Genomic DNA, 26,067 nt, shown 5'->3' on the forward strand with positions numbered 1-26,067 from the left:
AGCCATAAAATCTCAAGGTCTTTCCAAGTCATATGTGAAGAAAAGCATGAATTCTGGCAAGTTGTTTTCAACAAGGGACCAAACAAAACCTTCAGTTCATCTGCATCAGCCACATTCAATAGTTATTCCCAGCATGGAGAGGCCCCCGTGATATTTTCCTGCTGTGCAGCTGCCCAAGATCAGGAGCTTGTTGGGCAAAAAGATATGGCAAGCCTAATTTAAACTGGTTTTAAACAAGGATTCAAGCAGGGGCCTTTAAACATTAAGCCTGCCTGGTTGCATTTATTCGTTCCGCTTTCTCTCACATTTGATTTTTGTTGAAGTCTCAAATTTTTCTTTGTGCCATTTATTAAGAAATTCATGAATGTTGTGGAGTCCTCATCAAAAACTAAACTGAAAAGATTTCTCACTCATTTTCACACTCAGTGTACTGATTCTAATTTATAAAGTTTGACAGACATGATCCCTGCACATCTGAGCTTTCAACAGGAACACTGGCACCTTCCTGACTGTATTATCTTTGCTTCAGCTTCCTCCTCTCAGAAATCAAAAGCACAGCCTACTTTTCCGGAATACTATAAGACCTTTCTGTTTAGGCCAGCCAACTTTTAACAGCTTGGCATGTGTGGGGCAAAAGTGAAGAATGCAGCAGGAATATGCTACACTTTCTCAGGGTTCTTTCTGATGTTGCTATCTGGCCATTAATGACAAAACAGTTGGCAAGAATGATCAGGTGGCTCTTTAAAAAGGGAGAAGAACCTACAATTTAACCAGGGCTGAGACAGAAGCTGCTTTTGCCCTTGAGCATGTATAGGAGGAAAGCTGAAGGCATCAGTAAAGGGCTTGGCAAGCAGAAAGCCAGTTCTGAATTGGAGGAAGAACTTGCAACAAGCTGGGACTAAGAGTGCTCACTTGAGCAGTTTCTTCCTTCCATATCAAATGTCTTTTAGCTGGGAAAAGCTGTACCTAGAGAATTTGGCTGGTACAGATGACAGAAGATTTTGTTCAGTCCCTTCTTGACAACAGCTTACCAAAATTCACACTTTCCTTCATATAACAGTGGGAAAGAACTTGAAATTTTAAGAATTCAAATGTGGGAGAAAGTGAAATTGACAGATTTTTCATTCCTTCCATAAACTGTGCTCCCATTTATAATGATGAATCCACAGATTACAAAAACATGCTAGATTTACAAAAATAAATTGTAACACTGCCCCTAGTCCTCATACAACACTAATCCACACTGGACTCTCAAAGCTGGGCATATTTAACAGTCTAAAAATTGTAACAGAGCATCAAAAGAATTCCTGTCAGGTTGCTTCAAAATGGAACAGGCAACATCGCTGTGCAAGCCATGAAAGAGAAAGATATTCAACTTTCTCCATAAACGTGGGTTGCAGCCAATGTTATCTCCAGTGATAACTAACTGCAGTTCCATTCATTCCAATAGGTCTACTTCAAGTAAGGTTAACAGTGGAAACAACCAATGGGCGCCAAAGGCAACAAACAAGGAAAGAATTAATCGCACACCATCTCTCACAGCAATTACTGAAAAGACCTCCAGATTTCCTATTGATACTGACTTGTGACTTGAAGCTAATTGCCTTTGTGTACAGCCATTAAATCATCCAGCTGTATCAAAACATTTTGACAGCCTTAGAACCTAACCAACAGCCCCTCCTTCTGAAGGGGACCCAAGGTATTATAAAAATCCAGGCAATATCTTCGCTGACTGCCAAACAAAGCCACCAGGGGAATAAAAACACGCTTTAAGATTTATGCCCTTTCAGCTGGGCCAGAGGTAGCAACTGCCAGTGCGACATGAACCACTGAAATGCCCGGCTGTCATTAGGTCTCTTTTTCTGCCCTCTTTCTTCCTAGCAGCGGTAAAGCTCAAGGCTGCAGGAGGAGGTTGGGGGCATCTGGTTACAAATGCAGATTCCACCAGGAAACAAAGGGATTCAAAGGCTTCCCACATAGGCAGAACATCATGCGCCCCTTGTACACAGGCGAAGAAACCTTGAGTACTTTCCCATCACTGCTTCCTCTCTCTGCACAGAGATAAAGAATGTTTCTTTTTGTACAAATGTTCACCACGGCCTTCCCAAACCTGGCATGCTCCAGATAGGTAAAGCTACAACACCCACTATTCCCAGCCAGCATGCTGACTGGAAGTGATAGGGGTTGTAGATCAAGGCAACTAGAGGACATTTGATTGTGGAAGGTTGTTCTACCATGTTTGACCAAGCTGTGGGGAAAAGAAGGGACACAAAGAGGCAATTCTATGCTCTCCTTCCAGATAAAACTGCAAATTCGGGTAAATGTACAATTTTTTGTTCTCCCCACCAATCATTTTGTTTTTTAATATATATATTTATTTTCATAAAAAAGAAATAACAAACAAATAAGAAAGAAAATATATATGCATTTGAAGGAAAAGACTGCCAAGGGATAATACAGAAATATAGCATATAATTTCAGCATCTAACTTGTCCAAGAGAAAGCAGAAGTTTCTATCTCCTCTAGCCAGAGTTAAATCAATCAATTCTCACTTAAGGTACAGCAGCAGATTATTCGTACAAAACATTTGTAAATAATGTAACAACTTAAGCATGAAATACATGCCCGTAATGAAATTTTTAAAAAATCTGTTTTCCTAAGTAGCCCATGCATTGTTTTGAATGTGCATGGACTCGATGCATGGTGTATACCATCATTCCTATTAATTCCTATGTGGTCCTAGTATCTTATGTGGTTCAGATTGCTGAATGTTGGGGGGTTTTTTAACAAGGAAATGTAGGCTATGTACTGACTGGGACACTTTCGTTGCAGTCCTGGAAGCAAGTCCTATTGAACTCAGTGGCGCATCCTTTTCAGTAGATACACCCAGAACTGTATTACAAAGCTCAGACACATTGAAGGTCTCATTTACAAGTTTACCTTACCAACTTGGAAATGGAGCCAAGCATCCACACAGTGCAGAGCAACTTGCAATTTTGAGGTTTATCATTAAATGGAAGAAGACAATTTAAACAATCTTAAAGTACAACAAACACACACAGAGTAGATAGTTCCAGATCCATCACTCTTCCATATGGTTCCTGCCGAAATCTAGTTGGAGCAGACGTGCAATGCAACTGCACTTGACATTCCATGGCTGTGCTCCTGTTAGCACGTCACTGACAGTGCTATATGGGAAGAGGAGAAACGCAGAGAATAATCTCACTTCACATGTTTCAACTTGATATTACCAGAGAAACAAGGGAAAGAGACACTCACTGGCATCATCCGCATATTTTAAAGCAATGTCTAGTTCGGCCGCTAAGATGGTGAGCTACTTGAGATTGCAAAAAAAAAAACCCTACATATCTTTTCAAGATTTTACAACCTAAGAGACATCCTATGGCTGCTAGACAAAGTCATGGGCCTTAGGATAATTTGCAGTCCCAGCTCCAGCCTCCAGGACACTCATAGCACACTCCTTCCACCCTTACAGCTGGTGCAGAAAGAACTGAACTGGCTTTAACTCTGAAGTTACAAGAGCTACCTCAGAGATGGAGGTTTGGAGCAGGGAGGCAAAAGAAGAAATCAGGTGTCAGCAGCATATGATAACATGCTGTTGCCTCTTCTCACTCACTGGGACAAAACATTTAGATTGTCAAAATTGGCCATGTAAGTGTTTGGTAAGTCAGAAGAAGCATGCATTTAAGTCTCACTTCTGTGCTTCTTCCATCCTCCACAAGATGCCCATAATCCGTCTCCAAGACTGGAGGTTTATGAGCAGCCTCACTGGATGCTGGGCCGTGCTGAGAATTCTAGGATGTTATGCTGGCTAAGCATTTATAGGATTGCACCCTAAATGTCTTATTGGATTGTGTGGGAACTCTCAAGGATGATTAAGATTAAGGAGAAAGGTAGAAGAGATAGAGAATCTACTCTTGCCTGGCCTTCAACTGAATCGCAAGACTGACAGTCTATGACTGGGGCCACAAGTGACAACCAACAAAATGCCAGCTTGATTCACCTGGAAGAAAATCACACTAACAATGCTTATTGTCCTTTAGTTATAATCTTAATGATGCGTGACCAGGGCACATTTGGTTCCAACAACAGCAATGGGAAGCATACTCAGCTGGATTTGCTATTCCACAATGCCCTTCCAGCTGCCTTATCTCTGATCTGGCATATAAGATTGGTACATTGTTTGAAATGCATCTCTTACACAGGAGTATAGTACAGATGATCACGGTCCTAAAACCCCATTAGGAACAGAATTGTATACGTATTGAATAAAGTTGCTGATGTAATATACCACTAACCTAGGAGGAAATACTTGACACAGGCTTTTCTTAGCATAGAGAAGCCAGATCAACATTTCAAAAACTAGGATCATTGCCCAGGTGTGGCACCCCAATTCACACACACATAAACGCTTTCTTTGTAGAAATATTGTACTAGATTAATCACCCCAAGACATCTATTATCTGCCTTGTTCATCTCATTAAAAATTAAAAGAGTACTTCAGTTAAAAAATATATGTTGGGCTAGCTTTGCCAAGAGCAGCAATGTTTACAGATGCAAGATAAAGTTGCCTCCCAGGATCCTTTCAGCCAATTAGCCACTCTAGATCTCACAATACAGGTTTGGAAACCTTGAGCAACCAGATGTCAATGCTGATGCTGCTGCTTGAATAGTTCTGCGCAAACCAGAGACCTCTCTATTGTAGTACACACTCTTCTCTATTCAACTGTAGACCCTTCTGCAGGTCACTGTGATGAATTTGCACAGCACTTTGAAGATAAAGTCACTCAGATTTGTCATGAGTTGGACACCACAATTAATGCACTTCCTTCAACAGGAGTATCCAGAACACCATCTGGTCCAGTTTAGTTGGATGAGTTTCAGTTATTGAGGCTTGAGGATGTGGACAAGATACTTGGTGAAGCCTGGCCTACCACTTGTATGCCTGACCCCTGCCCATCCTGGATCATTGGTAGAACTAAGGAAGGGATTCACACCTGGATCCAGGAGCCAGTAAATGCCTCTTTGAAAGAGGGAGTGCTACCAGCCTCCTTTAAAGAGGCTGTGATTGAGCCACTCTTTAAAAAGTCTAACTTGGACACAGGGGATGTAAACAACTGTAGGTCTGTTGCCAACATCTCCTCCTGGGGCAAACTGTTTGAGTGGGTGGTGGCCAAGCAGCTCCAAGCACTCTAGGATGAAACTGACTAGCCAGATCCATTTCAATCTGGCTTCAGTCCTGGTTTTGGAATGGAAAATGTCTTGGTCACCCTGTGGGATGCCAGGAGAGAGACAGGGGGAGTGTGACTCTGTTGATTCCCCTGAACCTCTCAGAGGATTTTGATGCCATTGACCATGGTATCCTTCTAGATAGGATGGCTGGGTTGGGTGTAGGAAATTCTGCATTGTATTTGCTGCACTCCTATCTGACCAACCAATTCCAGAAGGTGGTGCCAGGAGATTGCTGGTCTGTGCCATGGCAGTTATGCCATGGAGTACCACAGGGCTCTATTCTGTTCACCGTGCTTTTCAACATCTACGTGAAACCACTGGGGGATGTTACATGGATGTGTGAGCTGAGATGTTATCAATATGCAGGCGATACTCAGCTCCACCTCTCTTTTTCATCCGACCCATTTGAAGTCAGTGGCCATGCTGAATCAGTGTCCGGGTTCCAAAATGGACTGGATGAGAGCCAATAAACTGAGACTCAATCCAGACAAGATGGAGATGCTGTTGGTGGGTGGGTCATCTGTCCAATTAGGAGACAGTCAACCTGTTCTGGATCGGATTGTACTTCCCCTAAAGGACAAGCCTCACAGTTTGGGGGTGCTGCTGAATCCAGAACTGTTGTTTTAGGCACAAGTGGATTCAGTAGCACCTTTTATCACCTTTTATCAGCCTTCTTTTTGACACCAGGTGAAAACCTTTTCATCCTCCCAAAATTTTAGCAGCTAAATTCTAGTTTTAATGTTGCATTGTATATAACTGTTGCACTGTGTTCCTGTTTGATTATGGCAGTGGTAGGCTTGTTGTTCTGCTGGTTGTTTTCATGATTTTTATTGGTTTTATTGTCATATTGTGATATGCTGTTTCTTTCATGTTTTTTGACTCTGTTAACTGCCCAGGGAGTTTTCAGTCTTATTGGGTGGAATAAAAATGAAATAAATAAATAGGATTGAAATGACAGAATAAAAGGCAAAGAAGATGCCAAATAATACTGAAGGCATCTCCATAGCCAACTGGCAGTAGCTCTCTCCTTCTTGCTCTCTCCTGCTGAGCTTGACTTGCACAGCAATCTCAACAGCCAGACAGACAGACTTTGCATGTCTCGACAATGCAAAATGGAGTCCTCCAATTCTTCTGGGGGAGCAAGGCAGTGGAAGGTTACTCTATTGTGTTCAGAACAAAATAATGCCAGCAATTTGGGTACAACCCTGCAGCTAGCATTTAGTAAGGTGAGTGATACAGGTCACAGAGCAAGAAGCACTCCACAGAGAAAGAAATCCACCAATGAGATGCAGAAAGCTGTGCAAAAGGAGAGGATCTACTGAAGGGGGGCAGCTCCAAAATGGGGCGTTCTAGAAGGATCCTAACCACCAATAAAGGAAAAAAACTATGACAGCCCTCAGACTGGCATATTAATTTCCTGCTCACGGCTCCGCATGCCACACAAACGGAATTGCTCCACTGAATCACACGGGGGACAGATTTTGCTTGCTTTATTTAAAAGACAACACCAAAGAGGGATGCAGTTGTGGCAAGTGGCACTTTTAACCCTTCAGTATTCTAGGAGAAATAGTACTACTTTTTTGTTTGGCAGCTCTGCTGTTGCTAACTTAGAAATTTAGAAAAACATCTAGAATTCCCATCTTCCATTCTGCAAATATGCAATGCCTATTTAAAGAATGTAGTACAGTCAAGTTTCAGACAATGGAACCAAACACTGAGTTCTTTTTAACTTTTCAAGTAGCATTTGCTTTGTTTAGGTTTTGCTCACAGGTTTTGTGTTTGGCTTATTTGATGTTTTCCTGACAAAGCCAGTAACTTGGGTTCTGCCCACCCATCCGCCACCAACCTTTAGCTATTGTCAGTGCTTTGTAGTCTTTGTTTTACAGATTTATGAAACAAGGTTTTGTACAAGCTGCAAAACTGTGCAAACTTCAGGGGGTAACAAGAAGAGCCATTTAAATGCTTTCTCACTTGAAAGCAAACGAAGAAGTGCAATGCTGTGCGCCATTTGTAATTAAGTTGCTCTTGGTGTGCTTGATTTTTGTCAAAGCAGCTGGTGCACAGTGCTTGGGGAAGAGAAGTGAAACAGGGACTCTGAGGTGGATGTGCTGCTTTGGCCCCCGGTGTACAGATCCAGAGCCACCCTTGCTCACGAGCTATTTTTTAACTATAAAGGAGGTTAGGGAAAGCAAGGTTTTCAAGGGAAGAAGATTCAGAAGTGGTTTATTGCCTTCTTCTGCACAATACTAACTTGAGCATCTCTGCCAATGCTGCCTTCAACTACCCCTGCTGCCCAGTAGCTGCTCTTCACGAGTTTCTCCGCACCATCACCATTCTCTTCTGCTGCTGTGATCACGAATGCTGAAGAGGGTAGGTGCATCTTAGTCTGGTGTCTCAGCCTTGACCATTCTGCTTGGGAGCCCTTGCTAGGAGATGGCCCAGCGACACAGCCTGGCCCCCAGGGGCATTGCTCTCAGCTTTCCTGACACTCTTAACTCTCCTCAACTCATTAAGGTGTGCATTGCATGGGGGGGGGGTGCATCCCAGAAGGGGCTGAACCCCTTTACATCTTTCTGGATTGACTCCAGAAAGGGAGTCGCAGCCTTGAACTTAGAAGAGCTGAGCAGGACTGTGAAGGACAGAACATTCTGGAGGGCTTTCATTCAGAGGGTCTCCATAAATTGGAAACAATTTGTCTGCACATAACAACAGGGCAAGCAGGATGACAAGCTCAGTTCCAACCTGAACACAGTAAGGAATCAGAAGTCCTGATAGCAACACAAGATGCTGACATGGCTCCAAGACAAGATGTCCAGTAGCACCATGAACAGTGCCACCTTATACACGTGTACTCAAAAAATAAACCTTGCATATTTCCAAGAGGCTTACCCCCAGGAAAGTGCATGTAGGATTGTGTCCTAAGTGCAGTTTAGTCACCAAAGGCTGTACATACTTAAGGGCTCAATGCTAGGAAAATTTAGGCAGAAAAAAATCCTATGGCCCTGCACTGGCTGGGGCATGCTGGGGATTGTAGGCCTTTTTGTTAAAACTTGCACAGGATTGCCCTTTAAATCACGCTCCGTTCATGTATTAGGTTTCCTTCCTTTATGCATCATTAGGCAGCCTACAAGGTAGTGTTTTGCAAGTCTACCAGGAACAAATTGAAATAAGGTGGTATGATTGATTTGAGAGATCATTCCAGCTCAGGTGCTTAAGACCTTGTGAACATATTGGTCTGGCACGCTAGTACAGCAACAACAATTTCACCTAGCAATATGGCTCTAAAAAGACTGCCAACTTTCTGTACGAATGCATGTGCATCCTTCATTATACCATAAACATAACATTGTTTTTCCTTGGCCTGTTCCATACCCAAAACGAAGACTGTGATGTGCATAATCAATACATCAACCTTTAAGAAACAAAGAGAGCTTTTAGCTTTTTTCCTAATGTTTCCCCCTTCTGCTTCTTACAGCAGGGACTCCTCAGAGGCAGGCACTCCCTCAAGAAAGCTGCAGATGCCAGGTCATATATGAGAATGCCCAAGGGGAATAGAGCTCTGGACAAACAGTCAATATAGTAGAATTACACACACACACACACACACACACACACACACACAGAGAGAGAGAGAGAGAGAGAGAGAGAGAGAGAGAGAGAGAGAGAGAGAGAGAGAGTCAGAAGCCTAAAAAGAAAGCTGAATCCATTCCAAGGGCAAATGCCAGCAAAAATGTTGTCTTTGGTGCTAATGTACTTTCTTCTAGCCTTCTTTACATATCATTAATTTTAAAAAGAGGCATTATATTCCAAGAGAAATCATGCATCTATCAAGACTCCACCCAAAGATGCATTTAGACTATTATTAGGGCCTTCCCTGCAGTGGTGCCCAGACTCTGGAATGTACTTCCCAGAGAGGTATGCCTGGTGCCAAGTCCACACTCTTTTCAGCGCCAGGTCAAAACCTTTCTATTTAAACAACATTTTGAAATTAATAGTTTTTAACATTTAGTCGCTCTTGTTTTGTGGTTTACTGTTTATTGTTTTCTTTTATACATTGTTTTAGTTCATTCATTGGAAATTGTTGTCTTTTAAATTGTACTTTTAAAGCATTGTAAACTGTCCTGAAATTTTTATATAATAGGATACCATATAAAAGCTTTTAATTAATCAATAAATAAGTTGTTGTTGTTGTTATATTGCATTTAAGTTCCACTTTTCTTCCTCTTGCAAGGAACCAAGGGATTATTATTATTATATTGCATTTAAGTTCCACCTTTCTTCCTCTTGCAAGGAACCCAAGGGATGATGATGATGATGATGATGATGATGATTATATTGCATTTAAGTTCCACCTTTCTTCCTCTTGCAAGGAACCCAAGGTGGTTTCAAAGTTCCCCTCCTCTCCATTTTATCCTCACAACAATAAAGGTAGATTAGCATGAATGACAGTGACTGGCCGGAAGTCATTCAGTGAGTTTCAGGGGCAGGGGGGAGGACACTAGCACACAGATTAAACCCTTTTTTGATACACCTGCTCAATATGCGTCTTTCTCCTCCAAATCCGTTCTAATTAACGTATACCAGGGACAGCAAGTGTAGTGGTTATGGACTGACATAGACTGGGGAAACCCAAAATTCTCACTCTATGAAATGTACTTGATAGGGTTTGTAAAGATAACGTGTGTGGGGGTGCAGGGAGAACAAAAAATGCCTGACCTTGGCTGGATAATATTAAAAATCTTGATAAATTTCAATGAAAAACTAGCTTAGTAAATACCTCAGACGGTAACTGCAGGAACAAAGTGATAATCTTGAAACTGACTGGCAAGACGAACATTCATCATCCCCAGAGATTCATTTCAGAGTGTGTTTGCACATGCATGTAATCACTGGATTTCTCTATACTCAAGTGACCTGCAGCTAAGCGTGGCAATCCCTTTCAAGGGCATTTTGAGGTGGTGGGAAGGTTCCATCCAGGACTAGGATCTGAGCTGGTCCATTCGAACATGCAAGTCTTTACTTGATGTTCCAGCGCCCGAAACAAAGCAGTCATGGGAGGCATCTGAGGCTGAGAGTCAGTCCTCAATATGCAGAGCCTCCAGGTTCAGTCCTGAATGTCTCTAATTAATGATATCGGAGAGCAGGGAAAGAAAGCCCCCCTGCCTCAGCGGCTGCCCATCTGAATAGAACATTCCGAACTAGACAGACCAATGGGTCAGCCTGTCTGTCCATCTACAGGTTTGCCCAGCACAACACGGCCCTCCTAAAGTCTAAGACCTAAACCCCAGGATACTTTAAGGATGTAGCAAGCAACTTTTCTTGCATTTCACTCTAGAGGAAGCACAGGCACCAGAAATGGATCGTGACCCTAATGCAGTGAGGGAGGAGGCAGAAGGACTTCAGTCCTTGCTCCTTCTGCAGTCCCAATATGGATCAAGGGCTTCACGCCTGTAATTTATATTGCTGGATACTTATTTCTTTTCCATAATGGACCATTATTCAGCATTACACACTGTGGCAGTGGAGGGAGTGATTGGGATCAGAACTGGTATGTTGGAGAAAGGGTTAAAGTCACTCCACCATATTAGGGTCCTGCAGTCTTTATAAAGAACCAGTCCATGGCTGAGGCAGGTTTTTCCAGCCATTCCAGGTGTGCAAGTCTAGCAGCCATGGCCACAGCCCTGCCAACATTCCAGCGTTCGAAGCCTGCCAGCAATTCCACAAGGTCCTGACTTAGGGGCTTCCATTGGTCCCAACCAGACCCACTCACTTCCCTGTTGTTGAAATAAGAACTTGCCCCCAAACATTCCCATGTTTATGGCTATCAGTCTCCGTATCTAACAGTCATACAGACCCATACTTACCTTACTTAAGAAAACAAGCCAAAACAAAGTTGCAGGTTGAGCCAGTTCTCCAGACTCACAAAATGAAGCCATACCAAAAGCCCCACTTATCAGCTTACCTAATCCAACGATTCAGACAGCGTTGTTTGTGCAAGCAAGGCAGCTAGAACAGCAAGAGAAAAGAGCTAGCATCAGGAGAAACAAAGAGGAGCAGCTGCAGTCCCTGAGATGCAAAAGACCTGCACTGCATCCCCTTACATAATATATATATATACACACGACTGTCATGAATGGACTGTGCTGCCTCGCCCCTATTCATATGGCAGAGAGAGGGAAGCAGTCCTCCCTCGCCCCCTCCACCAGACGAATAGAGAAGGGCAGGAAGGTAGTCCTGTCTGCAGGATGTGAAAACTTAAGGACTGGATGCACATGCGAACAAATGGCTGCATGCAAGCGGTCTGACCATGTGCAGTGTCAGAATCAACACCCAGTCAGTGACTTTTGACCCAGGCTGAGTGGAAGTGCACAGCCAGCTGCAGTCCAGCAAGGGGCTGAGAATCCTCCCTGGTTTTGTCACCTACTTCCTGGCAGGCTGCCACTTGTGGCTGACTGGCCCTTCAGCTCGTCAAAGTAACACATTAGAGGGACTGTCAGTAGTGCTATTGTTATTTATATAGCACCATCAGTGTGTGTTAATTTACAAAACACGGTGGAACACGTTTAAGATCATTCTGCAAACTCAAATAGCTCTATCAGAGTTCCACCGAATCTCTGCATTCTGCAAGCAGTTGCCCATTATGCTTGCCCAGCCAGTTGTGCAAAGAGCTGCACAATGCAAGTATCACACACAACTATACCTGCATAAATATTAACTTGACTTGGATTCTTTTCCTAAGCATAGTTCAGCATCTAGCTTCTGCTAGCACAACTGGAGCTTTATGGGAGCTATCCATGGTCCTGAAATCAATCTCCAAAAGAGTTTCCTCACCATGGAGCACCAATGATAGCTCCTATAAGGCACAAAATAAAAGCTGCAACAGCACAGTAGCCCCACTAATATAGGCGTTACCAGCCTACACTGGATATACAAGGAGATTATTTAGGGCATGCTTAACTACAGATACTTCTCTAGGATTCTGCAACTTCTCCACCTCCCTAGAACCAAGGAAGAACCTTTGGCAATCTATGTATTCTTGCTAAATGCTGCAGAAGACTTTCAGCATCGACAGTATCTACTTGACAGGGTACTCAACTGTTTTTTTAAATTAAATAAGGACAGACCCAGAAATAGAAACCTCATTGCTTACTTCAAGCCTTTCTGCCACATCTAATCAGATGCTATTGATATAAAAGCTCTCAGTATATTCAATTTATCAACATTTGTATGAACTGTAGCCTTAGACAGCACAACACAATAGCCCAAGTGACTGCAGATCACAAACTCAGGGCTGTGCAAGCCACCCTGGCTGGGCAAAGCTGGGAGCTGTGAGATGTTTTCTGTCTAAACACGCCTAAGATTGCACCCTAAAAGTATTTAGAATCTGCACATTAAGCTGTCAACAGGCAATGCTTCCACTGACCACACCTGCAACAGCCATACCCTGGGAGCTGTGCATCGGGTCCCATTACAGGAAAAACTATGGCACACAGGGATGCTAAGACCTAGAGCACAGAAAAATCATTTCCTACTGCCAGTCTACAAGTCGGGCTTCCCTGAGCAAGCAGACCTTGCGCTTTGCCATCCTGCACAAACCGTAAATGCTCGAAGCGTATGACAGCCTACATCAAGACCAGGCAGAACATGGATCAGGGTCTACTGGTAGAGCTCTAAGTGATTTCTAGCAGATCAGCAGCAGTTTCTCACTCCCACTGGTTTAACAACAGCAATTAAATTAAACTGCTGAAAAGGAGGGCTTGGGGGAAACTAGGAGTGGATTTTGGTCTGAATTAATTTGTAGACTTGGTTCTTGGACTGATCACTAATTTCTGGACTGAGCATCTGCTCAGAGAGGCATCCTAAGCCTTAATTTTTTGTGTATGCCAGCCTGCCTGTGGCACTGTTTGCAACTGGCTTGGGTTGTTGGATAATCAATCCAAATTCTTTTTTAAAAAGTAGCTCTCACAAGCCTGAGGTCTGCCCACCCTTGGCCTACATTTCCCCACAATCAAACAGCACCTATAGCTACCCTGCAGCAGAGGGGCAAAAGTTGCAGGCACTCATTTACAGCAAGACTGTCAAACTCCTTCCAGCCCAAGGGCTCAGTTAAATTTTGGAGCAGCTCAGACAAAATGAAAGCTGCCAGTACATTTTAGCTTAAAGTTCTTACTGCCAGTAACTAAGCCAACTGAGGGGCATTTGAATCTCCTAGAATCAGGGAGGTGAGGAAAGAATATGAGAAAGTTGGGGAACCAACATCTGGGAAAACCCCAAAGGACCACACTTGGCCCACAGGCCTGAAGTTCAACATCTCTGCTTTACAGCTGTTTTGCTGTCACTGGAAATAGAAGGGTCCCTCCTAGCCTCATCTCTTGCTACCTTCCTGTGTCAACTCCCAACATGTAGTTGGGAATAAAACATTCAGACTTGTTCGGTGATGCTGGCCTAAAGTTGCTGGGATTTATCTAGTGTTTACTTCCATTTGTAGTTTCCAGTTCTATTTTAATTACTGCCAACTACTGCTGGAAGCCGCTCACAAAGATGTAGTCCTAAAAGGATGAGTAATAAATGTTTTTAAATGAACAGATGTGCAAGGCCCAGTTGCATACCGTCAGGGAGCCATTAACGAGTAAGCAACAAAATTACTCGTTGCTTTTGGTCTAGTCCCTTTAACGATTACTTACAAGACAGTATCAAAGAAAGCATTATGCTACTGCCCGGAGTTTATAAGGGTGCCTGACAGAGATAGGACACAGAGGTACTAGAAGGCTGGTAAGGGCTGATGTTAGAATGCCAGCATTCTCCTCCTCCAGTGATAGCCAAAGCAGGACAAGTGAGCCATTATCAGCTGCTGCATTCCATTAGTATCATGCATAGACTACTTTACATACAAACCGATTCACAATCCTGGTTTTGTTCCATTCTCGCTGTCTACCCCCCGCCCCCATAAAGCAAGCTGCTAACACCCCCAGTTTACAGACAGCAAACAGAGGCAAAAAGGTGTCTTACCAAGGCTGTCAGCACATTCCTAGCTGAACCTAGAAGCCTCTCCTCCCAGATCCCAATCTGCAGAATTTGTACATGCTATTTCCAAATAGCACATAACCACTACTGTTAGATTCCCTCCATCATCAGGAGGTATGTGCACATGGCAGCAGCTCGCCAAGATGAACAACTACCACCACCTTTAGCAAGGGAGTAAATAACGTCACCTCCATCTCATGTATTGCAAAGGACAGCGAAATACACTCATCTTCCAAGGGCCTCTTACAAGAGGCTCTTTTCAGTGATATTGCCTGCTCCTCTGCATTCGTTCCTTCCTCAGCTATTTAAGCAGATTGCAAATAACGGTCACGGCGCTTTTGAAGTCTATTCACATCCTATTCCACACTGGATGGAAACCAAAAGGGGTCTGAATAAGCAGCTGCCGCACCAAACAACTTGCATTAGAGTCAATGGGAGCTGCCTGTTAATAGAGTCTGCACAAATGAGGCCCCAAATGTTATAAAGACTGGAGACTCCCTTTGTGCTCTACAAATGCTGCAAAAGCCACCAAGAAGCACACTTGCAGATTTGCCCAGCGCTTACTTAAGAGCTAATAATCTTCATCCAGGAAAGGACAGAAAGAAAGCTGTTGATCTTCTGTAAGCCAGATTTTAAAAGAAAATGATGCAGTGTGAGTGTACATGCAATCCCTGCCTTTCCCAAGCTGGTGCCCTCCAGATATGCTGAATTAGAGCTGCCAGCTCCTCCAGGCAGTGTTGCCATTGTTCCCCGTGGTTGATGGGAGCTGTAGTTCCATATGGAGAGGAGCAAAATACTGCATGTCAGCATGACCCGGAATTTTTTTCTCGACTGGGCAACACAGGGCCTGATGCACTACAGGTTGCAACCCCTGTGTGAAAGAGTTCATAAAGCTTAATTCTAAGTGGACCAGTGACTGACCCAAGTATGCCTGTATCAGTATCCTGAAAGACTCCCTCAAAAATGCTATAGATGGGTCATTTCTGGCTCATGACAGGAGCTATTGCCACAGGTGCCTTTTTATGGGTTCTGGCCTGTGAGAAGGTGAGAGTGACACATTCACACAGGACAGTGTCATCATGTGAAAGCAGAAACAGAAGTTGCAGTTCCACCAGAAAGTAGCAACCATAGCCTTTCCTAACTGATTAGCAGCAGTTCACTCAACTAAACTAGTCAAGAAGCCCGTATTGCTTAAAACCGGACTTTGCAGTGTGAAAGACAACCCACCACAGAGTGCAAGGCAGGAACAAAACCATTTTGGCTCATTCCATTTCCTTTTTGCCTTAAAACAAGGCTAGGAAACATGCAGCCTTCCTATCATTCCCGAACACTAGTCTATGCTGGCTGGGTTGACAGGAACTGCAGTCCAGCAGGATCTGGAGGCCACATCCTTATCTCCTGCCTTAAAAGAACAAACGGTAGCAACAGGGCAGCACAGAAGAGAGAAATCAAATTTACAAAAGCAGTGGAGAGAGAATTACCTTCTGGTATGAAGCACATTCAACCCTATCTAATGCATGCATCCACATAATCTTCAGTTGGGAAACTAAATGTCTTGTTTTAAACAAAGCCTAAAAACGAACCTAATCAGAACAGTACAAAGCATTAAAAAAAGAGTTTCTGGGGTAGGACTAGGCCTGCTTTTCTGTGCTGCAAGCCAGGACTCCTCCTTCCCTTGCAGCCTGCAGGATCCTTTCCACACAAGCAGAGGACCCAAAGCTGCAGGTGTAACTCTGGAGCCAGTGCAGATGATCAGGGGTGGCGGGGGCAGGAGCGTAAGAATGAGGCTCTGCTTCAGTCGCTCCTCCTTGCTCACAGGGGCAAAAGACACTGAAGGCCAAAAACAACTGTCTATGTCTTTCTCTTGGGAGAAGAAGTGCTGGGGCACCAGTCGCCTCCACACCCCTCCCACCCTCTCTTGGATGCCCATAATCCTCCCAGTTCAGACAGGTGTGGGGAGCTGCATGGGGGCACTCTTGGACTGGCTATTTATTTACTCACCAGCTGCTTGTTGTGTATTTAAAGGCTTTATAGCCTCAATGTCAACCCATTTTATTAGATAATCATCAAAATCCTGTGCATGTATGTTTATGCAAACTTTCCAGGAAATCTCATTTAAAAACAACTGGATTAGAGAGGGGCAGGTGTAAGAACAGACAGTGGTGCTCTATTTGAAGAATCCAGCCTAAAGTGGCAAATAATTGGCTTGTATGTAATTTGATTATGCATCCTTTCACCGATGACTGCAAGCTCCATGCCCTTCCTGCTCTACTGTCTTATATAGCACAAGAGTAAGATCCAGCTTAGAGACAATGGCAGGCATCAAACCCACTAGCCACTCCCTGAGAGGCTTCAGTCATTCATTTTGTACCTGAGGGATTTCTCATTAACATTCCTTACCAATGTTTCACTATTCCTGTTTCTGCAATGATGTCGCTGGTGCTGCGGTGTAGGGCAAATACTGCATGCTGCTACTACGCAAACCATAGTTTACAAACTAGGAGCCAGTCCTGGAAATGTTCACTCCTTTCTTCTCAGAGGTAAATTGCTCCCCTCCCTTTTCTGTCAACTTTAACCATAGCTTATTACTGAGTATGCCCACAGCTAACCAGGTTCAACTTCATCGAGACCTGGTTAATATTAAGAAGAGAGTCCTGGAGAACAGTAAGCATGGCTAGCAATGGCAAAGCTCAGATATAGTTTAAAAGAAATTATTGGGCTGGGTGGTGTTGACAGAGAAAACTTCCAAGTCTCGTTCCTAATGTAATTCCTCGTGCTACATCTGTTCCTTTGATCTAGCATTTAGGGATGATTCGGTTATCGATTTGGGGATGCTTCAGTTCACTACATCAAATGATATCACACACAAGCCTTTTTCACTACGTTTTCAAGTACTGCATTTTTCAAGCCTTGTATTTTTCTTACACAACATACTCTTAAATTTGATTCACATCACATGACAACCCACAGTGATTTGTCAGCCTTGTTCATTTCAGGGTGATTTGTTGTGAAGTGCAAATCCAGCATGGTTTCTTGGCAGTTCTTTGTTAACTGTGCAGAAGCCACCCCAAGAACCCATGGCTAGGTGGGTTGTTCAGGGTGGCTTATTTCCACAGTGACTTCTCGTGGTGTGTGAACCCAGCATGATGGCTTGGGCATGACCTGTCAGAAAGGACTATAGACCCACCTGGTAAAAGCAATGAGCAGCCCAGTCACTTCTCACAATCTCACTCAGCAATGACAGCCTCAACTGATTCCATCTTGAAAGGACACTCATCCATTTATTCCTCTATTTTGTGGCCTCCCTGGACAGTTTTTTCCTTTACCTTCAGAAAAAGCTGCACAAATTCAACTTTTTTCAGCTTCAGATATTTACATATTTGACAAATCTGAGCATTTTAACCCATTTTCCAACACACATTGCAGAAAAACTTTGGGGGAAATTTGCACAAATTCATTAAGTACAGTGGCTATTTTTGCACTCATTAGTGGAGCAGGCTGTTGAGGCTCAGCCACAGAGGACAATAGCGTATATGCCAGGAGCAGGTGGGAAGACTATGGAGGAAACAGTCATGGCAAGCCATAGAGCACCTGCTCATCCATCACAAATAACATAGCTTAGTGAGCAAAAATCCACCATAGCTTGCTGTCACAGTGGTTTATAGTGATGCACTGTGTAGGAGACAGCCTGGAGATGCTACACCTTAGGCAGGAGGCAAAGGACCACATAAGGCATTCTAAAACCACACCAAGAACATAGCATGCATGGGCTTCAGCAGATTGCCTGCTATTTTCAGTGGGACTGGTACAGGCTCCCCTTCCAGGCGTTTGTGCCCCCAGAGTGTCTGGGGGCTGCTTCACAGCACAGCTTCCTACACTGGTCCAAAACCTGCTCCTGAATATCAGCAGCATCTAAGGTAGCATAAGCACAAGGGCCTGCCATGGGAATAGAAGGCACATTTGGACATGTGCAAAGAAAGCTCCTGCTTCCAGCCAAGACACTCCTCCTGCTCTTAATCCAGGGTACGCAAGTCTCACACTGGGGAAGCTGCCAAGTAAACTGCCGTTACCATAGATTCCCATTTACCACTAATGAATTGCCTCCAGTCACCATTTGAGTGCAGCTTGTAGTTTACTACCTAGAGATAAATACATCAGTTGCCACTTGATACATCAACCAAAGGGCTGGAAAGTTAACATGTGCATCAGGCTACAGAACAGCACAGCTGCCAGGACAAATTACCCCCCAGAGCAGTCACACAGTGACAGGTCGGGCTTTTCACTATCCTTAGAATGACAATATAGGACCATGTGTTGTGCACATGGAAAAATATTTCACAGTAGCCAAGCACTATTACCAATTAGCAAAAAGGGGAGGCAAAAATGAAAGTTCAGTCCACTAAACCCCAACTACCTGCTGTGTTACATGACGAATTTGAGTTCTGCCAGCACAAGAGGCAAGGACTGGAGCTCCACTCCATTTTCAGCAGTGAGCCCCGCAGACAACTCATCTGGATCAGGCTCAGGGAAAATCGCTACCTCTGTTTGGACTGCTGTTTGTTTTTGTTCTCAGCAGAAATCAGATTGCACAGAACTGGCTTTTGTGACTGGTCCTTCACAAAATCCATTTACTTTCTCCTTTTGCATAGCATAGCAAGGATACGTTGTTTCATGTCAACTACAAATCCAAACAGGTTTTAAAGAGAGCGTTTTAAAAAGCATCCAAGAAATGTTTGATTGGGCACTAATAAGGGAAAGGAGGACAGGCAAGAAAAAGTAATTCAGGATTTAATTTACAGATATGCCAGTCCATTGCACAATTCTGTTCACCTGCACATCTGTATCAAGTTATCTAGCTTCTACTATTTCAGCAGCCATTGCTAATGCACTTTCAAATTTCTTGAAAATAAGAACTAGTAACTGTTTTAATCTTGTGGAGTCTCACCACATACATACACATAACCATGTGTATCCACTGCAGACTATTCAGAAAGAAATGAGGATCCTGCTAAAATAGGATGGATTCTGTGCCAATTTGGAAGAGTAGCAATTCCGATTTTCCCAAGCCTCATTTCCCATTTCTAATAAGAAACTGCCATGGGAAGACTCTACAATCCATTCAGAACATATTACTAATGATCTGTAGTCATGTTAGCTATTATCCAACAGAGAGCAACAGTTAGAGAACACTTACATAAACAGATTTAGCTCACTTTCTGCCAATCCCCCAATAAATCCAATGACAATTTAAACATCCCATATGGTTACTATCACAAAAATAATCTCAGCACATGCTCAGCAAAAGTTAAGACAAGGGTATGACTGAATGTACTTAAAACCTTCATCCCAAAATACCTTGAAAAAAGAAAATGACTCATTAGACCAGACAGGTCCTTGGTTTGTATGATAAATCTTGGATGGCTCAGTGATTTGCCAGGTACAGATGAACTTGTGGAAGATAGGACAAGTGAGCTGCTGAACAAATTTGGCTCTGCTTTTACAAATACAATAGCCATCCTAGATCCTACATTTTCAGGAACAAAGCAACAGGTAGTTCACAGTCTCATTCATAGCAAGATTCATGATGATATACATGTAAAATCACCAAAGCAGCAGAACCAAATTCAGATCATATGCCAGTGTTGGCCAATCAAATGGTAACTCAAAAGAAATGTCCTTATAGCTCTCAAGCCATACATTGAATTACTCAATTAACATGTGGACTACTCTTAAAAGGAGAAAGATGGAAGCCTAAAAATTCAGAAGTTATTTCATATGTTAAGTATTTTTTCCTATCTAAACTTCTTTCTCGCACTCAAAAACAAGCCACAAAATTCATCTTACAGCTAGCTGGCATTCTACAAAAGAATGGAACTACTTCAGAACTAATCAATGCATACAAACAAGATGCATGTAAGAAAGCCTATAGGGATCAGGTAATACCTACACAGTTTTAACAAAAGCTGTTCCTTATTGCTAGAACTTCAGTTCTTAAAACCTACGCTGCACTTAGCTAGCCTTGCTGCTCTGCTTCTATGACATCATAGCACCTAAGCCAGTGCGGCAATGACACTCCTTTCTGGTAATATCACAGTCTATTAGACACTAACCGCTAGATGATTTCAGCCAATGCTTATTGAAAATAGTAGCCAGGTATAAAAATCTGGAAGCTAGGAAGTAGCTGTTGCCAAAAACTAAAAAATGAAATCCCATGCAGAATACATTCAATCTGAAAACACACTACCACTCAAAAGCCAAAACAAAAATGATGAGAAGGCAACAAAGGATACCAGAAGTCGGACTGAGGATCTCAGAATTTCTACCCAAGCTTTGGATCTAATACTAAAAGCACTGCATTCATTGCAGCTGCATTTAGACTACTGCAGCAAGTAAACAGCTTTTAACTTATCTCTAACTACACCATAAGAAGGGGACCTTCAGTTTACCAACTCTACATCCTGAAATAATTGAACTGGAAATTCAAGCATCACAATATTTTCTCAGAATTGTCTTGCGCACTAATCAATACAGAGCTCCTCTTGGGATGAAAGCGAACACACACAGTTATGGCAAATACAGGTGCACTCCTATGCATGTTTAGTCAGTCCTACAATTTTCAGGAAAGCAGTGAGCTGTAGGCCTAAGCATGCATAGCACTGCCCCTTAAGTTACCAAATCTAAATGATGGCGAGAAACTTTGGTTTTGTTGTCAACGTATCATGTCACATCCTGCATGTTAACACAGTACTTAAATCTCACAAGGATATAGTCAAAAACCTGTAACGTGTTCCATCTAAAAAATCCATGTGCTGCATTCTACAATGCCTTTCCTTCGCCAGCTGGAGAACATCTGTATTTATTTCACTGCATTACCCTCTCTCCGACACGTACGCGTGTGTGTGTGTGTGTGTGTGTGTGTGTGTGTGCACGCGCGCCACACACACACCATTCTAAAAGTACGGACAGCTGAACAGCTGCTGCAAACCACCACACCAGATCTGTAATGGTTCAGATGGAATACAAAGATGAAATTAGGAATAGGCAAGGAACAATTCATTGCACCATTCCATGAGAAAGTGGTGGGCGGGTAGCCAAAAGCTGTGTGGAAAATTAGCTTTATTTTTAACCCTTACTCTCTAGAAAGATGCAAAAAGATAAAAGTTCTGGGGGCAGGGAGGAAGTACTGTGGTGCTTGACATGCATAAGGTTGTTTCCTAAAATTTAATGCCAGTTTTCAATCTACACCATCTTTGGATATTTTCTTCTTAACCCTAATGGGAGAAGCACTGCATTGATTTATTTAATGCAATGTACAGTCAATGCTACTCTTCAAGGATGGTGCACGCAAGAGTTGTTAGACATTTGCCAGCCCTCTGATAAACTCACTATGATTTTCATAAGACCACAGATCCTTGGACTATGTCACAGATACATCCAGTTCTTTTATCCCAACCCTACCTTCAGTTTTCCAGTAGGGACTCCCCACTACAGTGATTCACTTACCCCAGCCTTTGCCTCTGCTTTCTAGGATGAGACCATTAACAACCAGATACAACTAAGGCTCTTCCGACATTGAAGATTTACACATTTATTGTGGCAAAAGCTTTGATGGACTAGAGCCCAGTTTGTTATATGCAAGTTCTGTTCTCTTCCGCTTGGCAGGTTCCACAGCAACATTAACACCTTGCTCCTGTTCTAGGCCTTTGGCTGAGTCTCCATTAACTTTTGAATAGAGTGCCAGGAATAATCAAAGCTCTATCAAAGAGAATGAGGGTGGGTGACACTTCCTTCCTTTCCATATGGAACAACAAATCCAAATGGCTTTTAATGCACGTCCCCATAAACTATGCAGAAGCTATATGCAAACCTGCATTCCCAATTTCTAATATGCATGTGCTCTCTCTCACCATTAACAGGGAATCAATTGCCTTTATGTAATGAGCTGCTCACAAGTGGGGTTAGTTCAGGAGAGCTCTCCTATTGACCCAGCTATGCTGCAATGAATATCAGCCCACTTATTCAATTGTTTCCACACACACACACACACACACACATCCAATAATTTATATCTGAAATATGTGTAGGAATAGCCTGTTCCATTTCAGAAAGTGGCTATCAATCCAAAATGTAAGATCTCTGCTCTGCTGGTGGGGTGGGGTTGGATGGGGTGGGAGGATGGCAAGACACTTCTTTTAAAAAGGGATCCAAAGCAATCTCAGAAAAGGAAAAAGCAATGCAAACGGAACAGTGACTTAATACTCCATAGCACCGACAAGACAATTTAAAAGGTCGGGGGATTGAGTCAAAAGGAAATCAGCAAAGAGACAATGCGAATGCTTATCCTAACCGCCATGTAGTCTAGAATTGTGTTTGTTCGTTTATTTTTGCAGTAACTTAAGTACTGAATTCTCTTCTCTTGATGCTTCTGCTGCATTCGCAGGGCAAACCACCTCGAACCCACTTCAGGCTCGCATTCATTGTGTAATCCTGCTCCCAAACTAGATGGCTCCTTGTCTTCCAAGAACACAGAGGGCTTTGCGCTTTTCCCAAGCCACGGAAGTCTTATCAGCTTTGCATCACAACAAAAGGGGCAACTAGGGAGGACGGAAAAGAGGCTCACGCCGATAATCTATTGGGAAAACGGCGGAGAGAGCCCATCTTTTCGAAAGCACCGGGGAAAGGTGTCCCAGCCAGAGGTGACAAACGGTCCTCCCGAAGGGAATAAAATCCTGCATAGCACGGGTGGGATTGCCACTATAAAGAGTTGCAAAGATACGAAGCTCCCCAAAAGATATAAGAAAAAGGAACGGGGAGAACCATGATAATTCAACGCATCCAACCCCATTGCACGCTGAAGCGCCGCGTGTTTATTTTCTGCAGGACTGAATTCACGCGCGCGCGCGCAGGCACAGAAATGCCACGAGCAGCCATCGTAGCTCAGGAAATCGAAGCATCGAAATTCTCCCACTTACCCAAAATATGACATTGAAACCGAAGATGAAGTACTTGATGCAACAACTGACTTCAGGGCCCTTGTAGTGCTTCCCGGACATCCTTGGGGTTCATGAAGACACTTTTCCTCGCAGCCACAGCGCCGGGGTGGGAGAGAAGGGTGGGGGTTAAGAAGGGGGATGTTGGGGAGGGAGTGGGAGGGGGAGGGGTGGAGCAGGGGCGGGAAGAGCCGCGAATCAGGGGCGCGGGAGCCCAGAGCAAGCCCGCCGGACCGGCCGCGAGCGGGATCAGGAGCCAGCCGGCGGCTCGCGCGCCCGGCTCAGAGCTGCACGGAGCGCGCAGCCGGGGAGCCGCGGAGAGGCACAGGCAGCCCCCTGCGCCGCCGCCGCCGCCACCTCCTCCAGCCGCCGCCTCCCCACATCGAGGAGGCCGAGCTGCCGCGGGAGAGCTGGACCCCCACCCCGCTCTTCCTCGCCGCTGCCCGGAGGGGGAGGACGGCTGCGCGCGGGCCCCTCCGCACCGGCTGCGCGCGGCTCCAGCCCCGTTTGGCGCCGCGCGGAGGAGCCTCCGTGCACAGCGCGCGGGTGCCGCCGCCGCCGCCTCCTCCGAAAGAAGGGCGGCGCTCGCTGGCACGCCGAGAGGGAAGGGCAGGGACTGGCTGGGCCCGGCGGAGCGGGGGGCGGGCTCGCCAATCCGGCGCGGCAGCGGGCGGCGCGAGCGGTGATGCCCCGCGGTGCCGCTCTCGCCGCTTCCAGCCGAGCCAGTCCGACGGGAGGGGCCGCCTCGCTGCGCGCCGCGGGGCCCGGGAAAGGCTCCGGCGCCTGGCTTCCCCCGCGCAGCCCCAGGCGCGCTCGCTCGCTCGCTCGGAAGAAAGGCCCAGTCCCCGGGTTGAGGCTGCGCAATGGCCCGCGTTCGAGTGGGGCCTCGTCGAGACGTGGGTTCTCGCGCTGTCTGAACCCAGCTGGTCTAGCAGACCATGAATTGCCAAACATGAACAAGCCTTGATGCAAACATTTGTTGGGCTACGAACTGTGGGTTGTTTGTGGTCGACAACCATAGGTTGTTACCACAACTGGGTTCAGATAGCATTGTTCAGGAATCACCCACATTCTGCCTCTGCCTGTGGTGGTTGGAACTGAAAAGATTCCAGTCTCGGGCCTACAGGATCAAAACTCCCCAAAGCACAAATGTGCATGTGCTAATTACATATGCCCTAAAGTCTCTTTGTCTTTAAAGGGCCCTGTCTGCTAAGGATACCCTATTTATAAAAGTAGATGAATCGACAGGAGTAGAAGGCATTTTATCTCTGGAAGTGGGGGAGAACCTCGAGCAGAAAGATTTTAAAAAGGAGGCAGCAGGAGGGGAAGCACAAGGGGACAAAAAGCCAGCTAAATCCAAGAGATACCACAAAGATTATATGGGCCCTGGATGTTCATTTCAGTTCATGCCTATGTACAACATTGGTGTTCCCTGAAATTCAGGACCTCAAATTGGCTCTTCCTAGCCCCTTCCTAACATTACCTCTGGTTATCCTGCTCCCAGAACCAGCCACTTCACTGAATATGCCTTGCTCCCAGGCAATCCTGGATGGAATTGTAGCCTTGCGCAGTTTGTTTGTTTGTTTTATTTCTATACCGCCCTACAGCTGAAGTTCTCTGAACAGTTCACCAACCACATTTTTAAAAACCGGTAAAAGATACATTGTATAAACTTAAGAGTACATGTTAAAGGTCTGTGTGTGTGTGTGCACACGTACCTGTTAACCCATGAACCCCAAGAAAGAAAAAATATTCAGACCTGTTAGCAGGCCCAGAAGCTACTTGAAGCTTTGGAGAAAGCTTTTTGGAGCATTTGGAGAAATATTATTTATTATTTATTTAAAACATTTCTATGCCGCCCCATCGCAACAACGCCTCGGGACGGCTCACAACACAAATAAGGGCAACATATCCCTTCTTTCAATCCAAAATCCATATGAGGGCTTTTATTCCTTGCAGTTACCTTTGCAAGGTCAACCAAAGGGTCAGAATGTGCAAGCTTTTGGAATATCCAGCAATCTGCACTCAAAATAGCAGGGGTGACTTGAAGTCATGGTAACTGCTCCTTTTTATCTTTTCGACACATCTTACCTGACAATCTGCAGATGAAACAAGCTTGCCGAACTTTGGTAAGCCTAATAAAAGTTTTACATAAACAGAGACTGCGGAATGATTTCCAGAAGGATAGCTGCATTAGTCTTCATTGGCTACAGCAAAAGCAACAAAGAGCCTTGTGGACCTTTAAAGGCATAATCCATAGAAAAAGGCCCTAACACCCAGCGTGCCTCAGACAGCATTACTGCAGGATGCAGGGAGCAATAGGGCTTTTTCAGTCTAAACATGAACAGGATTGCACCCTAAAAAGCAAATTCAGCAGAAGTTCCCTAGAGGTACAGTAAAACCTTGGATTGTGAGTAACTTGGTCTGCAAGTGTTTTGCAAGACGAGCAAAAAGTTTTTCTAAATTTTAACTCGATAAACGAGTGATGTCTTGCAGTACAAGTATTACGCACACTTTGCTTGCCGAGTGTCACGTCACAACTGAGTGCTGGTTCTTCTCTCTCTCACTGAGGGTGTGAGTATAGCATCGTCTCCCCCACACCAGCGTGCCTGCGATCACGCCCGCCTCCCCCCCCCAAGTGCGCCCACTTCAAATGTTTGTGATTTTTTTAAAAAGTTACAGAACAGTTACCTTATTTACATTGAACCTTATGCAGAAATTCACTTTGATATACAAATGCTTTGGATTACAAGCATGTTTCAGGAAAGAATTATGGTCGCAATCCAAGGTTTTACTGTAT

At 44.3% G+C, this 26,067-nt stretch overlaps 1 protein-coding gene across 2 annotated transcripts in view; it reads right to left on the bottom strand.

The window, feature by feature from the left end:
* The window catches only part of TSPAN5 (tetraspanin 5), an 84,921-nt gene extending 61,487 nt beyond the window's left edge, over nucleotides 1-23,434 (bottom strand). For both annotated transcript variants that reach the window (XM_044429098.1, XM_044429100.1), the window contains exon 1: nucleotides 23,250-23,434. In XM_044429098.1, coding sequence (XP_044285033.1) covers nucleotides 23,250-23,330 — 81 coding nt within the window. In that variant the 5' untranslated portion in view covers nucleotides 23,331-23,434. The remainder of the gene's footprint in view (nucleotides 1-23,249) is intronic.
* Between the last annotated feature and the right edge of the window lie 2,633 nt (nucleotides 23,435-26,067).

This window comes from Varanus komodoensis, unplaced genomic scaffold, assembly GCF_004798865.1.
Source record: "Varanus komodoensis strain SLA01 unplaced genomic scaffold, ASM479886v1 scaffold2, whole genome shotgun sequence".
In the NCBI taxonomy this organism is placed as follows: domain Eukaryota; kingdom Metazoa; phylum Chordata; class Lepidosauria; order Squamata; family Varanidae; genus Varanus; species Varanus komodoensis.